This window comes from Glandiceps talaboti, chromosome 1 (genome assembly GCF_964340395.1).
Source record: "Glandiceps talaboti chromosome 1, keGlaTala1.1, whole genome shotgun sequence".
NCBI lineage: Eukaryota > Metazoa > Hemichordata > Enteropneusta > Spengelidae > Glandiceps > Glandiceps talaboti.
The window spans coordinates 33,805,299-33,823,216 of record NC_135549.1 but is presented as its reverse complement, the minus strand read 5'-3'; the positions used below and the strand labels follow the sequence as shown (position 1 = coordinate 33,823,216).

At 36.0% G+C, this 17,918-nt stretch overlaps 1 protein-coding gene across 1 annotated transcript in view; it reads right to left on the bottom strand.

Moving 5' to 3' along the window:
• Positions 1-397: 397 nt before the first annotated feature.
• LOC144435996 (chloride channel protein 2-like) overlaps positions 398-17,918 on the bottom strand; it is a 56,933-nt gene continuing 39,412 nt past the window's right edge. Inside the window, exons 16-20 of the mRNA XM_078124663.1 lie at positions 17,637-17,672; positions 8,295-8,321; positions 6,339-6,443; positions 5,946-6,032; positions 398-580 (exon numbers count right to left, since the gene is read on the bottom strand). Coding sequence (XP_077980789.1) covers positions 398-580; positions 5,946-6,032; positions 6,339-6,443; positions 8,295-8,321; positions 17,637-17,672 — 438 coding nt within the window. The remainder of the gene's footprint in view (positions 581-5,945; positions 6,033-6,338; positions 6,444-8,294; positions 8,322-17,636; positions 17,673-17,918) is intronic.

The following is a 17,918-nucleotide window of genomic DNA, read 5'->3' as shown; positions in this document are numbered from 1 at the left end:
TGTGATTTTGGTCAAAAAATGTCAATTTTGGTCAAAAGCTTAAACTCAAAAATTACTGGGCAGATTGAGCAGAAATTTAATGGGTGTGTAGATGAAGAAATATGAAGCATATAATGATCTAATCAGTGATATGCAAATTAGGTGTAAAATGTGAATTTTGGTCAAAAACATCTCAAATAGTACTTGGTCAATGAGTGAAATTTCGTGAGATGTTTCTAGGAGTGTTATTCTGCAGATTTTGTGCTAAACATTTTGAACTGGCACTAGCAACCATGACCACGCCCTTAGCAACAACCAAATGCCAGTATATTTTGCTAAAGTAACGTCATCGGAAATTAATTATTTCATTTAATCACATATCCCAGGTATATTTTACTGACGTACGTATATCTTGTCACTACATAGTTTTACTAAAATCTTCACTAGCCGTCTTTGCCATTAATTCCTGAGGAGAACCACAAGAACTACTACTACTTCTGCTATCACTCTCTTCATCATTACATGTGTCATAGAAAGTGTCGTCTTCTCCATCCTCAGAGTCACTATCATATATACCCGAACCTTCAATTGCTCGCCGAACCTGCATTGTAAATTAAACGGAATGTTTAATATATCTTCTTTTTAAAGCATCCTATTAAGTAACGGTATATGGTACAAGTACAAATGCACTCTCCACCGAACATCACATTTGTCCCACCAGAATCTTTTCAGCAAATTGATTGACAGAATAACCACTTATTTATTTAATCGTGCATTCCTACAGTGTCCTTTAAATAGCACTGTCAACAGCCGACTTACATTAAAAAACACTCTTTCACATTCCTATAGTGTCCTTTAAATAGCACTGTCAACAACCGACTTACATTAAAAAACACTCTTTCACACGCTAACTCAATTTGAACATAACAAACTAAATCTGTGGCTGTGCAAAAGTCAATATGGGAACAGGGTACTAACACAAAATAGGTGTTGTGCTCAACTGATATTGAAATCGCAACTGTTAATATACGTTATTTTGGTATGTAGATCTGTCAAAGAATTTCCAAGTTTGGAATTATTAACCAAAAATCAGAAATAATATGCATATCAATGAGTTATCATCTTTTTCATCAACAAATCAAGTGTCCTAGAAACATTTCCAGCAAATTTATGACAAATTGGCCTTGTTGTTTTAAAAGGTAATTATTGTAATGCAAAGGATTTTGCTAGTGTTTGTTAGCAATTGTATAACATTCAAAAGGCATTGGAACGCCAGTCACCTTGTTGTTTGATAAGAATTGGTGGTATCCCTAAGTTAAATGCAAAAGTTGCTCCTCCTCTGTGGAATGAATGTCCCGAGTATTGCGATGACTTGTATCCACCACTATTTAGTACTAGTTTTAATGATTTTGTGAATTTGTGTGGGTAAGTGGTACCAGGGTTTTGACACCATTTTTCTGGGTGTAACTATATGAGAACAAATGGCCAGTTGTTTTGGTTGTAGGGCAGAGATAGAGCATGTTTTTAATAGCTGCAATAGGACAAAGGCAAGAATTAGGAATAGAATGTAATGGTGACTGCAATACACGTTGTCCATACTGAATTGCCCTGGTATGTCTTACGCTTAAGATAGCATAGTCTGTGTAGAATTCGATGTCCGACCTGCGGAGATATTTATCATCTGCTGGTAGTTTGGCCGTTTGTTGCAACAGTGTAGACTTCCTGGTGAGTAGTTTTTTGACAAGCAATTACATTTTAAGGTTTATATGCATATCAACAATGGGGGAATTTTGTCTTTCATTTGACCAAATATCTTTTTAAATCTATAGCAAGATATGCCATCATCAATGTTGCTTTGAACATTTTCTAAGAAAGACACGATATAAAGTCCCCACCAAATACACACACACACACAAATACATGTATATGTGCAGGCAACAGGACACATACATACATACATACATACATACATACACCAGACAAGGGTGTATGTTGAGCCTTCTTGTCAGTTTATTTATGAATGAGCTCACTTCTTACATGAAAAAGAGTAATAGTGGAGGAATTTTTATCAATAATGATTTCAATTATTATTATGTATGCTGATGACGTCTTGATGTTGTTGATTTGCTTATAATAATAATAATAATAATAATAATAATAATAATAATGTCGGGTTCTTATATAGCGCTTTCCCACTCCGTGCTCAAAGCGCTTATACATTTGCAAAGGAAATTAAAACAACTTGAATTGTTCTGTAATCACTGGGATATGTCCAGAGGAGGCTGGTAGGGTATCACGTGACACCGATGTGCCCTGACCACTACAACACCTGACCCTCGATGATCTTTCGGTGAGTACCGCATGTGTTTAACCGTTTTCTTACCATTTGCGTCGTTAGTGTTTCGTTCAGGATGATAATTTTTTGTTGTTATGACCATTACGATGACCATGTAATATAAAAATTATGCTTCCAGTTTTTATAGTGAGTGTAAACGAAAATAAACGTTGGTACTCGACAACTCGTTTTTATCGAAATCTGAATTTCTGGGGTTTTTTCTGTCTGTCCTTTCAGAAGAGAGCTATAAGCCCCACAAAATAGTGTGTATAAAGCGTAGCTACTTTTCGTGGTGTTTTGGTGTTTTTCGAGATGGCGACGTGGTACATGTGTTTGGGGATCGATGTGGGTCGAGCTAGGACGTTATAAAAGTTTCATATTTTGTGAAACACTAAAAAGATATCTCAGCAACTTTGTTCAACAACTGACCTCTACTAGGACTTCAAAAATCACAATTGTAGGTCTGAATTACTTCCAAAGTTAGTGAAATTGAGTTCAAGTTGTGATCTTGCTAACCCGATCTTACTGACGTACAACAGTCGACATCCCGACGTCTTTGACACGTAGTTTATCCTACTCATACCGGCCGACTTGTTTATTGACACTACCGTGTCGTGCAGTGATCGTTAACCACTAACTGTCCACATTTCCTCTTCGCATGCTTAAAATGTTGTCCTTTTCACTCGTTATGAAGACATTTTTCTGTTAATTTTCAGATTCGTTGCAAGACTACAAAGATCTACAAAGCACGGTAGTCGATTTGCTTTGCTAAATCTGGACTTACTTCATTAAATTTTGTCTCGAATAAAACCACCTCTGTGTTGACTTCTATCTGTGTCAGAAAAAGACGTGCATGTATTAAATTTAACGTAAACCCCTTCCCTACCGCCTGAGGATAGCAGATGTTGCTTGCAGATGACCAACAAATACAATCAGTGAAGGATTGTGAAAGTTTGCAGGACAACATCAACAAATTAATCAAATGCGAAATGACAGGCAAATGGGGATTCAATACAGCAAAGTGGTTTGTTATGAATATAACCCTCAAAAAAATATGTTGCAATATAATTATAAAAATGGGAGACAATATCGAAATTGACAAACAGCACTCCTACTTGGTCATTAAACTTTCACGTGACTTGGAATGGAAGCACCACATATCAAATATCACATCTAAAGCATCGAGTATTTTAGGATTCTTACAAAGACATCTACATGAGTGTTCTGCCAGTACCAAACAAACCGCATATATGTCCCTTGTCCGACCGCTTTTGGAATAGTGTGCGAGTATTTGGGACCCTACACCAAAGTTGGAAATAATGCCGTTGAAAATTATTTACACAGAGCAGATCGGTTTGTCACCAAAAACTACAAGAGGGAAGCCAGTGTATCTGATGTGCTAAGCAAGCTTCAATGGCCATGCCTTGAAAATCGCAGGACAGTGAGCTACAAATAATCTGTTTGTTGTTTACGTCACAGGGGAAGAATGCCTGGTTCTTCCTTATCGATCTATCAATCCTCGTCAAGAGAAAAACTGTTATAAATATTCACCTATTCCTCACATAATGGAATCTCTTACCACTGTCCATTCAACAATCAGAGACAACAGACAGTTTCAAATCTGCCCTCTCCTGCATCGATATCACCGACCTCATTATTCGTGCTCGTATCGTGCATGTATCTGTATATGACTACTACAATTAACTAGCACCACGTTTTGTTTCAGCCTAATTTGCCATTCTACTACGAACGTTATTCAGAAGCATGCCATACACTATTTACCTGTCTTTGCGCTAAGACCAGAACCAATTATTTTTATGAGCTATATGTTGTCAATTCCCACTGTGTACTATCACATTAAACCTTAAATATTACACACTTGTTTGACAAGTATAATCTTGTGGCATTTCAAATTGGTATTGTATATAGAATGTAATAATTTAGTGAAAGGAGATAAGTCCAAGATTTATTTTTAAAAAATAGCACCAATGGCGTTGTACATAGCACAACTCTCCAGTTAATAAAATGTTAACCCACATGCTAATCCATGCTAGGTAAAGGTGTTCATTTGCTGAATGATTATCAAGTTTCCTATCAAACCCTGTTCTTTTTTATATACGTGATCATTGGCTGCTGCTATGGGCGCGTGGTTGTGTTGCTAGACATATATTTTTTGTTCGTTCACTGTCTATGAATCCTTCATATTATCTGCGTATTAAATCACCATGTGGCCATTGCGATGGGCCTGGTCTTGTTGCTTTGTATATTTAAATACATTTTTTTGAATATTTATTCACTTGGCTGTTAATCCCTGTTTGTATCTGTGCAATATGATTGATGGTTTGAGTGTTGCTATGTGCGTTGTCTTGTTGCAAGGCACATTTACATACATTTTGAATGGTTTTATTCACTTCTCTATTAATCCATGTTATATTTGCATATATGCGATCATTTGGCTGTTGCTATAGATGTGGTCATGACTGCTTTGGGTATTTGCATACATTTTATGATGTTTACTCACTTGCCTACCACATGTTATTTTAGCAACATATACTGGCATTTGGTTGTTGATTAGAGCATGGTCATGGTTGCTAGGGCCAATTGTGTCAAAATGTTTTGAACAAAATCTGCAGAATGACATTCTAGAAACATCATTGACCAAGCACTTTTTGAGATAAGTTTTTGACCAAAATTCATATTTTACACCTAATTTGCATATCAACAACGAGATGATTATTTCCTTAACATTTTTTTAACATACATCCCCAAACGCATCCCATTAAATTTCAGCCAAATCTGTAGTTTTGATATAAAAGACTGTCAAATAGACATATTGTTAACCCTAGTTTGCATATTACTGACGGAATCATCAAATTCTTAATCTACACATCCCTAAGAACGTTATCACCAAATTTCAGACCAATCTTCCCAGTAGTTTTTTCGTTAAGTTTTTTTGACCAAAAATGGCATTTTTTTTACCCACATAACACACATGTGATGCGATCATTTTGTTTTGAACTAAATACCAAGGTCTGGTCATTTTTGAGTTTAAGTCGTACACACACATCCACACACACTCACACACACTCACACACACACTGCACCATCCCTACATCACTACTGAACCTTATCAGTTCAGTTGTGCTGAAAAACTACTTATTTGAGCACTCTCCATTGTCATGTGCATTACTCATTCAGGATCATCATCTCCATCACTAAATTCAGGATGTTGTGATCCCGATGGTAAATTCTTTTTGCGATACCATTGTATTTGTACAATGAAATTGTTGGATACTCACATCTCTGCCAAGAATGTTTTTATTTATGCCCTTTTCTCAAATATTCTTTTGCATGACCACATATTTAGTTTGATGTTATCAAATTGACTTTTGCACATTTGTAGAATTAGTTTGGGTTGTTTCTAATTGACTTGAATTTCTACATCACTTGTATCAGCAAAATATGAAAAAGTGTAAGAAAAGAACGAATCAAAATAGATCACAGGCTGTTTTCAAATAAATCTTTGCGTATAAAAGAATTGTCTGTTAGAAATTTAGGATTTCCTTAAAGTCGTGTTGATGTTTTGCTTTGATAAGTGCTAGTCTTAAAAAATGAAATCGTTTTACTATACCTCATCTAGTGCTACGATGCCAGCCAGCCGTCCCATACTGACGACATATGCCTTGTTAATACCCAGTAAACTAAACAGGTTGTGTATCTATATAGACACAATAGAGATACATTGTGTCTAATTCATACTTGTTCATGCAGAAAGTGAAGTAATGTTAATGGTATATGGTTCGATGTATTATATCAATTTTTTCAAATTCAAATTTGGCTATACAACATTTTGTAGTTAATTTATGTTCCATTTCCATATTTCCTTAGTTTTTGATAGCATATAGTAAAACTACGTTTAAATAGACACACAAGTACCTGAGCCAATGAAGTGAAAACTACAAAGATACTGCACATAAATTATTTTACTCTCAAATTAATGTGCACTTAATTTTACATAACTAACCTTATGCAGAGACGTCTTTTCAACCACGTGCAAAGGAGCTGGATCTATCTGACAAGGGTCATAGTTGACTTTCTCTGTCAGCCTTCCACTTTCCCATTCAAGTTGCTAAAATTATAAAATATTGGTAATATTTTGTCACAAATACAACTGTTGATGGTACATTCATGGCAGGCCACCTGTTGCATTATTCAATAAAACACATTTTTATGCAAATAAATCATTTGTATTCCTAAACGTTATGTTTTCATTGCATAAATTAATTTTTGTATTCGTAAAATCGTTATTTTCATATTAAAATCAATGTTTGCATTCATACATTTCAGTTAGTATTCGCAATGACAATGTCTATTCATGTTTGACAAAAATATATTGGTATTCTTTTTAATATTGTTATTGATAAATCATTCTTCATATATCAACTTATTTTCATATTGGACAAATATTACATTGCTTGCCATAACCTTATGTCCACATGGACAGATGTTACATTGCTTGCCATAACATTATGTCCACATGCTATGATCCTGTTTCTTTTGTACACGATAGCGACTTTTGCATGGTGTACGCCTGCATGTTGCCATTCGAGTGAGAACAAATATATTGATTTGTAAAACTTTTGTATTCGGCTTCTACACCTCTTGCATAGGAAATGCATGCTATTGCTATTTAAGTGGAGCATTAGCTGTTGCAATATCCGCAGCAGTACTTGAGAAAGGCTTGTAGAACAAAAGCATGTAATACCGGTTGACCATGATAAAAGTAACTTTATAATATATAATATGATTTTAACAGCTTCTCCTTTTGCCAAAGCCATTGTGCTCATCAACTAATATCTTGTTTTCTATTAGCTTAAAATTCTACTATGATTGAGTACAGAACTGTCCAACTTTGACACACAGTAAATAAGATGTTAATTGCCATTGACACAGTAGATAAGGGATGCTAATTGCCCTATAGTTCATAGGTATGCGTTTATCGCTGCTCCCATCTTCTGGATTTGGGCAAACAATTGACTCTTTCCAAATGCTATAAATGTTACCTTAATCAAAACAAGTTAATAACGCAATACAGGGACGATTTATCAACGGAATTCTATCATTACCTGGTGGCTTGCCTGACTTTGCCTTTCTAACCACATTTTCAATTTCCTGTGCAGAAAGATTCCTATTCAACTCAAAGTTACTTATATGCAAAGGTAAAATACCTTCTAACAATGTTTTTAATATGTAAACATGCATGTATAAAGTCATCGTCAACGTCGCCCTCATCGGACACCTTGACGAGACTTTAAAAAATCATTTCTCCACTTGTTAGAAACACTATGGACATCACTAGAAACATTGCCATCATTGCCATACACTCCCAGTGGATTTGATTTACGTTTCTTTTGTGGACGGAATTTATTAATGTGTTCCTAAAATTGACTTGGATTTGAAGTGCAGGCAGTCTCAATTTCAACAACACGAGTCTGTCTATAGTTACGTTAACAAGCCAGCAATTTTCTATCGAAAGTCTGCTTGGCTTCTTTAAAGCAACCTATTCTTTTCATGGTATTTGCCAGTTGTGATCGGTTTTCAAGATAGGCACGTATTCACTTCAGTTATGATAATTCCACTTACATTTCACTTTCTTTTTCATTCTCTAGTATCAAGTAACAACACACATACAAAAGATACATTGCATTATTGCACTGAAAAGAAATGTGGTATTTATCATAATTTGCGAGATTGTAATGGCCAATTTTTCAAACATATATTTTGAAACTCTTGACGTTGAATACTTCTTCGCATGACATCTTTCATTCATCAGATGGGTTTTAACAGATATTATAATCACGTTTCATTATGAATACAATATAATGTTTAGCAATGCATACACATGTGGCAAGCTTTGATTGTTTGAGTTTTACTTCTGGTAAAACGATAATAACAACACATACATCTGTTAGCAACTTACCTCCTTTGCATTCAAGTCAACATCAACCTAGACAACAAGTGGAGATAAATCAAATCAATTTGTAACGCCAATATTACTATTTGTAGTTGAAAATAGAGTGTCTTAGCCCTTAAGGTGACGATGGGAAGTGATTTCATGAGAACGGTCACGAATATTCGCGACTTTTTCAAGGCATACACCCCACAGATCGAATTACAGGCAACAGAAGCACCAACTAGCACGTCATCATAAACACATAGTGGTAAGTAAGTAGTAAGTAGTAATTTGTTCATTATAGTGACATGAGGTATTAAATAACATCTCTTTAGTACAATCTGGCAAGAAAGTGAATGTGAAACCTCCCAGCCAAATGGACTTATATGTCACTTTAAACGTGAACTTAAAGATAGATACAGAGTGTTAAATAAATAAATGCAAAATAACAAGTCAAGGGTTAAAAATAAATAAATCCTACAAAAATAGTTAGGTCTGTACAGCCTGGTTTTCCTCCTAAGGAAGGCCTTTTCTATAAATTTCGCTGTGTTCCTCACAAAATTATCTGTAAAAAAGAAATTTCCACTTATCTCGGTCTGACGAAGTACTAAATCCAGACTCTGTTAAAGACGACAAAATTCTAAGATCGCATTGAAGTAGGAAATGTACTTCCGCCGTCTTCTACGGACTCACTTTGACAGAATTCGCACAGCCTACCGTCAACGGCCTTTTTCAATCCTAACAGGCAATACTCCAGCACGAAACTGTGCGAGGAAAGAACGTTGGCTGCCAGACAGATCCATTAGTACATATTTTTCAGTTTTATATTCATTTTTGAAAAGCACATATGTGCGTACTTGAGTTTTTTGTCTGACATTTTCGCGCCATTCTACTTCAAGGGTAGAGATCAACTGTCGATTTACAACGGTCGTGTCAATATACAATAGGTTCTCAATAACAAGACTCAGGTTATCAAAAAATTTACATATCTCAAAGGACCAGTAATAGTAATAGCTGTTCAACGCAAAGTCCCAAAGGAAGAATTTGTTGTCAATCTGTGTTCGTCTAGAGATACTAATCAATTCCAATATCTGACCATACAAAAAAGTATACGATTTCTACAAGAAATCCAACCTGTGTCACCAGAAACAGCATGAGTGGGTGTGAACCTATGAACTCCTAGAAAAAAGTGTAGCGTTCTATTCTGAACAGCTTGGCATTTGTCATGTTTTCCAAAACCCTACACTGAGGAATAGCTATAGGAACAATACATGCATTATGTAGCTTGGAGTATGACTTAAAACTGAAGATCTTTAAAGTTATGAATTTCGAGTATATAGTCCCCACTGCTCTACTAGCGGAGTTTCAGAGACAACAGAAAAATCCAAAAACTTATAGAAAACAACACCAGGATATTTGTAGTTACCGATATATTCCAGTACATGTTCCCCAATATGAAAATCAAAATTGCTTCAGTTACAATCTTTTAATATTTTTTGATTTCTTACTGTTAACTAAAAGACGCCATTTCATACATTGATCAATATTGTGGTCAAGAATAGCCTGCATATCCAATTCATTATCAGAGATTAACATAATATCATATAACAGTACTGCAACATTTGTAACCATCTATGATTACACCTTTTTATAAAGATTTCAATTCAATTGCTAGATTCAATTCAATCGCTAGATCATTGATGAAAAATGCAAATAAAGAGGGCGACAAATTTTCTCCCTGCCTTAACACCAGTATTAGTCGTAAATCAGTCTCTGTACATTCCGTTCACTTTAACACATGCAGAGGTGGCCATGTACATGGATTTAATGTTGTCATACATTTTACCGTCTACACCAGAAATTAGCAACTTGTACAAAAGTGCTCTTCTATCAACATAGGCAAATGCCTTCTTTAGATCAATGGAAGTCGCAAAAGTGGACAGGCCATTTGCCAACCTATTTCTCATGACAGCAGTAAGAGTAAAATATGATCTTCACAAGATCATATTTTCATCGGAAATCATTATGCTCATCTAGCAGGATATTCTCTTGGTCAAGGAAGGTAACAATTCTGTTGTTTAACTGCAGAGAACTATATAACTTTGCAACTACAGACACTAGACTAATACCTCTGTAATTTAATGGTATACGAGGATCGTCGGTAGTAGTTTTCGGAATCGATACTATAATAGCGTTTCGCCAAATTGTTGGAATTTCTGACACTATTAGATTTGCGTGAATAAACCTGAAGTGTAGCTTTCATTTCATCCACCATACAATCACAAACACTTTATATAAAGAATCGATTTCGTTTTGTGTTTCTCTACTGATTTGTATTGTCAATAATTTCTAAAATGGCATGTCTAGCAATATCTGAGGAGAGAAAGTCTGCAGGGATATTACTCAATTTGAATTTACAACCATAATTGCTATTTGTTACGGATGGCAGAATACAACTTTTAAATATTCGCTAAGTTTTGATGTTTTACCAGGTCACCATGAACTCTCAGCTGTTATGGATACGTAGAACAAATGTTTGCATTTCGCGAATACTATTCATCTGAAATGACAACATTGAAAGTTATTACGAGATCAACAGTGTCAAATAATGATTAATTCCAGAGAGTTGGAAGAACAATGACGTGATCACATTATTTGGCTATCTTGCATATTTGTCAATATTATTTGCATTAAATTAAGGCATCTGCAACACTTCCGTTTTATTAATTTATGGTGCTGATTACTTTATTACCCAATCATTTGAGTATTGTATAGTTTGTGTTTATAAGAATTTAATGTTGAAATAAAGTTTGGATTCATACTTTGGAAGTGAGCGAGCTGAAGGCAACAGCTAGGCCTAGACTAGGAGCTTCCATCTGCTCCGTAGCTACTTCTAAACGATCCAGGTTAACCATGAACACTGTGTGTAGTCTGAGCTAAGTCCCTTTCAAGTCCAAGTCGATCCCGTGTACGGGGTGGAGAGAGAGATAGTAACATTGGAGGATGGTTACGTTTACATTAGAGGTCCCTCCCCCCCCCCTCCCAAATTGTTACACTGTCGTTTTAATTTGCATATCAACAACACAAAAATTCTTACAAAACTGAAAACTCTCCTGGGGAACACAAATATAATCAACTACAGCTCTGCCCCTGCCTGAAATATGGGTAAAATTATCATACTGACAACTACATCTACCATTCAATATACATCATTTTGCATCTTGTAAAAACTCACAAAAGGCGGGACCGACGACCGTGTTGATTTACACCCTTTGTCGATGACCTTTCTCATAGGAATGTCATCTAGGAACTCAACATTATCATTCAAATCACAAAGACGGGCATTTAAATCGCTATAAATGAATACAGATCAACTTCATTATCATACATACAGTTGACTTAACAGGTGACCAAAATATGCGGTTGAATCTCTGCCCCAAGGCGAATTCTCAGGAGGCAGGTAACACGAAAATACAATAAAAGAATAATCAGACACCTTATTAGTAAAATGCACTCCTAGAATACCATCAACCGACTTGTCATCAGTTGAAATATCATAATCATTATAAAGAGACAATATCACAACAATTCCAACTCCTCCAAAAATTCTACGAACATTATGGTGCATTAGTGGTCTATTAAGTGCAGGCCACCGTCATCTATTCAAGTGGATATCATTGACCTCAGACAAATGTGTCTCATTTACGGAAATAACGTCTGCATTAATGCTTAATAAAATTTCACTTCTGAGATCATTGTTCAAGGGTATCCAGCCAGCAACATTTTGATGTGCACTTCGTAATTCATTGAGTGGGATGTCCTGGTCTTCTGCATTGATACCCCTCAGGTCGGGTCATCTTGTTGTATGTTTGTCTTCTTGATGATACGGTTATTGGCAGTTACCCTGTAACTTTTTCCATTAGGCCATTCGCTCAGAATTATTCTTGCATTCAGCTCGGCAAGTCGTTCAGTGTAGACCTTTTAATAAAAATTATTTTCTGTGAGACGTTACTTCGCTTAAAGTACGACCTTCTCCTGCTCGACATTTTGAAGAGCGAATTTTAGCACCTATAGAACGAGTGCGTAAACGAACCGAATCGATGACCTTGACATTGTTGCTTACATCTTGTCCTAAAGCATTCAATAGATCGTTGACTTTATCTGCACGTTTTCACCACTGTCTTGACAGTAATTTCTGCCACGTCAACAGGACTCCTTGCATTACCAGTATCTTGCCCACCTGTTGAAGAGTTCAACTTACTCTCAAGTTGCATAAATTTGGTATCCACTCTACCAATATCAAGTAAGGGAGCCTTCAGTATTTATAGGGGGGGGGCGAAGGAATCGGGGATTGGTCACATTTTACAAACCTATTCTTGGGGGGTCATGTTTTGCATTACAATGTTTGGGAGGGTCACATTTTACAATCCGTAGTTTTGTGATCAAATTGAAGATTCAATTATTGTATATTGTTTTTGTGTGTTATGAGATGTAAAAGTGAGATGAGCACTCGACATTTATTTTTACAAGTACTTTACATGCCAAAATACAAAAATAAAAATATATGTATTGTAAGAAAATTGTTTTATAAAAACATTTTGTTGAGTGTGCCATCTCACCTTATCACTCACACTGTCCGTGAATGTTGTTGTTAAAAGATGATGATGATGATGATGATGATGATGATGATGATGATGATGATGATGATGATGATGATGATGATGATGATGATTTAGTTTTGAATGTCATAGAGAACACGGACAGTAATACATGTACTGACTCAAGTAGTACCAGTGAGTCAGATTAGAGTGACACTGATAATGGCAATACTGATGATGATGATGATGATGATGATGATGATGATGATGATGATGATGATGATGATGATGATATCAGGGAACTTTTACAAGTGTCTAGATCAGGCAGAGTATGCAAAACATTGAAAGTACGTTTTAGATACTAACTAGATTGTGTATGATTATAAGAGAAATGTAACTAGCCAGTCTTTTACTGTTTGTCACTTTATATGTACAAATATTGCTTTCTAATACACAGTCAAAATGATTTAATTTGTATGTATACATACATATAATGGGAATATGGATTAACGTTCAGTATATGCAATTGCCATGGGGAGGGTCATGTTTTACAAAATGGGGCAATGGGGAGGGTCACTTTTTTACAAATGGAGAATGGGGGGAGGGTCATGTTTTATTTAACAGACCATGTGTGGTTTCCTCCCCCCCTGTAAATACTGAAGGCTCCCTAAGAATTCATCTTTCAGGTCTTTCATCTTAGAATCAATCATACTGGCCAAATTATTCATCAGCCTGTCAATCTTTCTATCAAATGAGCGATGAACACCCTGCTGTCCATCCCGTAGTTCTTGCAGTAATGTCATTACATCATCACCCGTTGACTCTGATTGCCATATTGGGATTACCACTTGTGTCGGAATCTGTGTAACTAGGTCTTGGTCTTTTCTCCTTACTGAAGACATTCTTAACCAATTGGTGGCCTGACTAGCTTGTAGGACTCTTCTTCACAATTAAAACCAAGGAAGAAACACCAAACGTCAATTCCAATGGAAAATTACGATAGTTTTACAGGACACGTTCCTTCACACCTTTGGCTTCATGTAATGTAACTTACACTATTCCGATGCATCAAATAAAATGAATGGTCAAGCACATGAATAAGTATTCCAGGAAGGCCAACATCAATATTCATTATAACGTATATACATGTTACAACGAATGCACTGCACCATCCATATTCTTTCACCGTTTAATCTATACTCGCAAAAATTGGTGTCAAGTCATGATGTTAATGCATGAGTTGGTAATCAAGTACAGTAGCTCTGATATTGATAGACAAGATAGTCAGCAAAGGAATGTGTGTAGCAAGAATAGCTGACCTAGTTACAATGGTAAAGTATGTACTATGGTAGTCAACAGCAGAAGGTCATGATAGAAATGGTAGCAAGCAGGAATGTTTATAGTGTCTGTTGCCATGATAACGTGCATATTTTCTTGGAAGAATCTTTCTTGTATACCGGCTGATACCTGTCACACACAAAATATATAAATGTTCAACCTAAACACATTAAATCGTTCACATGATATACGAGTCAAACGCATAGTACCTGTATGTCATGCGAATAAATGTTGGTCTTATCTTCTTGTAAGTTTCCCTATACCAGTCTCCACGTCTATCATCATAGATTTCCTTATTTGTTAGACTCTAACAAAGAATTTGATATATAGAAACCTCACATTATTGTCAGGATAAATGTGTCCTGCAAAACATTAAGTGACTCTCCGGGTTTCTATTACTGAACTACAGAAAGACAAAATGTGATTTTGGCTCAAAAGATGGCCGTTTCCATGGTAGCACGCATAGTTTTTTGAGGAAATGGTTCCTGTGTGCCGGCTAATACCTATCACACACAAAAACATATATATGTTCAACCAAAACACATTAAAACTTTAATATGATCCACAAACCCAACACATAGTATTTTTATTTTATCCAAACAAATGTTGGTCTGAGTCTTCCTACACCATGTTACACATTGTGATCTAACTTAATTTGTAATAATGTTTGGCTCTGTCATCATGGATTTTCGTATTCCTGAGATTGCGTTTGATATATAATATCATAACTAGGCAAAGCCCATAAGCTCGCGCAGGGTAGATTCATTTGTGACCGGTTGCCTGGGCCGTTCGTATACTTGATTTGGGTCATTTTCCAGGGGTGTTGACCATCAAAATTTATTTTATTGAATGACATCTAATTCTCTGACATGGACGAGAGTAAAGAAAGTCAACACTCTATGCAGTTTTTGGTTTGAAAAACCATCATAGCCATTAGATTAATATTGTTCATTTTCAATCAGCCAACTTATCATAGACCCTCCACCAACGTTGGTCTTTGGACAAATGTTTTGTTGACATGTCGCGATTTCTTAATTCAACTCGACGATTTAGGAATATTGCTGTACCAACAAACATAGGAAAGTAGTTATTCTTTTTAGAACATGTAAAAAATCAATTATCGACAATATAAATGTCAAAACCGCACTTCAACAACCCGGAAATTCGATTTCTATGTCATCAGCTCTACTATATTCCCACCACACGCCTAAACTGGAAGACGGCTTCACTCGCTACTCATACGCCTGTTGACTACATTGCATCTCATACCCACTGTGTGTGACTACATATTTTATATTCGATTGTGGCCATGTCAGCTATGCTTGCTACACACACTCCTGTGTTGACTATCTTGTATGTCAAAACTTGTATTTGATTACTAATGTAACTATTGTATTTGATCCTTCTCATGGATTACCATCGTGATTTGACATCAATGCTAGCGAGTGCGTATTTACGGTGAGATATAATGGGTGGTGTATCCCCTTGAAACTTGCATGTATGCTATATTGATGTTAGGCAGCGATCAGTTTTTTACGGCCGGGGGTAGGCCGGTGACTTCTTGTTCGTGTTGTACTTTAAAATAGTGACCCCCTGCGATTCATCCACAAAACAATCCAACCCCCCCCCCCCCTAACAAATTAAAAAAACACTGAACCCCCCCCCCCTTGACAAGAGACATTCTTCTTGTTCTTTCAAAAGACACTATAGATTCTCAAAGCACAATACAGCAAACTACATACTTAATTTTACTTGCATTTACAGTAATTTTAAGTGTTTCTGGTAAATTGCTATCCCAAATCCATTGCTTCACATGTATAAAGCATTTAGACAGGAACCCTATGAGAAATATGATTGTCTGTTCATGGACATGCAAAATATTCATGGTTTACTAACCAAACTTGAAGTTCTAGGATATCTCTTAGATTGAGTGAACTATTACCATTATAGATTAATTCAGCTAATTATAAAGTACAATATTAGAATTGGAGTTAATATAATTGTAAACCTAGGGGTTTCAGTAAGTTTCAAAGTAGGGAGAGAACTGGAAAAAGTATGGGGAGAAGTGCATGCTACGCATCCGCGTGTCTGCTATACAAGTGTGGGGGAGGGGTGTCCCCTCGCCTCCCATGGTAAGAGCTTTTTGAAAAATGAACACCTTTTGGAGGCCATGTAGAGCACCATTCAGAAGTAAAACACAACTTAGTTATATCATAAAACTATCACTAATTTTAGGGTTTCAAAAGTTTAAATCATTTCAAGTCATATTGACACAAATAATAATAATAAAAAAAAGATCAAGTAGAAAGTGAGAAAATTTGGGGAAAACATGCACAGTGGAGGTCAGTTACCATTTAGAGATACAAATTTATTAAATTATTTCAAAGTGGTTTATGTTATATTTGAACGTATATTTATAGCCATTGTTTATGGTTTGTTGTATACACATACATTTGTTGTATGGAAATTTAAGTACAGCAGGGTGGTTCATGATTTCGTTCAGTTGTTGGAAATAAGGTAACCCCCTTGATTCACTTTGTAAAAATGATGACCCCCCCCCCCTTCTTTGAGTCTCAAATTGAGGTGCCCCCCCGGCCGTACAAACTGATCTCTCCCTTAAGTATTGATGTGTGTGACCAGTTATTTCATGTATCGGAATAGTTTAAGTGCGAGTACGTGTGTGTGTGTGCGTGTGTGTGTGTGTGTGTGTGTGTGTGTGTGTGTGTGTGTGTGTGTGTGTGTGTGTGTGTGTGTGTGTGTGTGTGTGTGTGTGTGTGTGTGTGATGACATGTGCCGGGTTGGTGCTTCTATTGTGTGTATGTCGGAAAAAAACATATATTCATATTCGTGACCGTTATCATGACACCACAACCTTTTTTTGTAACTCAAAAAAATCAAATAAGTGCAATGATTGTTATTGTATGCAACATGTGATTTGTAAATAAGTCTGGTAAATCAAAAGTGCATTGTACAAGTGACTGGTAGAAGTGCCCAGTACAAGTGACTGGTACAAGTAACACTAATATAAGTGACCGGTACAAGTGATCGGTACAAGTGATCCAATCTGTGAATGAATACATGTACTGACACTTCCCTAAATATTTAACAGTCACCACGCACAAATAGTTTGATTATTTGTGCGTACTTGCGATTACAAGTGGTCACCTGGATTCACCAAATTCACACACTTTGTTTACAAATCGCTTCCTGTAAGTAACAACCATTGTACACATCTTTTACTTTTTTGCATATGGAATCGCCCGGTGTATTTTCTTCAAAGTAGAAAGATGTTTTATCAATCCAGTGGACGTGCGGACGGACATACATATTATGTCGTTACAATTGAAAAGCATTTGTTACTCTTACTAGACAAAGCTGACATTTTGATATCACTTAAGTTACAAATGTTATATTGGAATGATGACTGACTCACTCGTACAAAGGAGGCCTGGTCATCTGACACCTTGGACTGAAAGGAATGAATGGAAAGAGTAAAAATGTACAATAATTGATTATGCATAGCCATATGCAATTTAAACAAATAACTGTACATTGAATTGGTCTTTCAATGTCCATTTTTGAGAAATGGTGGACAGGAAATTGACAATAAATAGAAGGATACTGGTTGTTAATGCAAATATTAATGTGGATTACATTTTTCTATATTGTAATTGTGAAGCAATGTGGAATCAGTGAAATTAATCCAACAGTATAG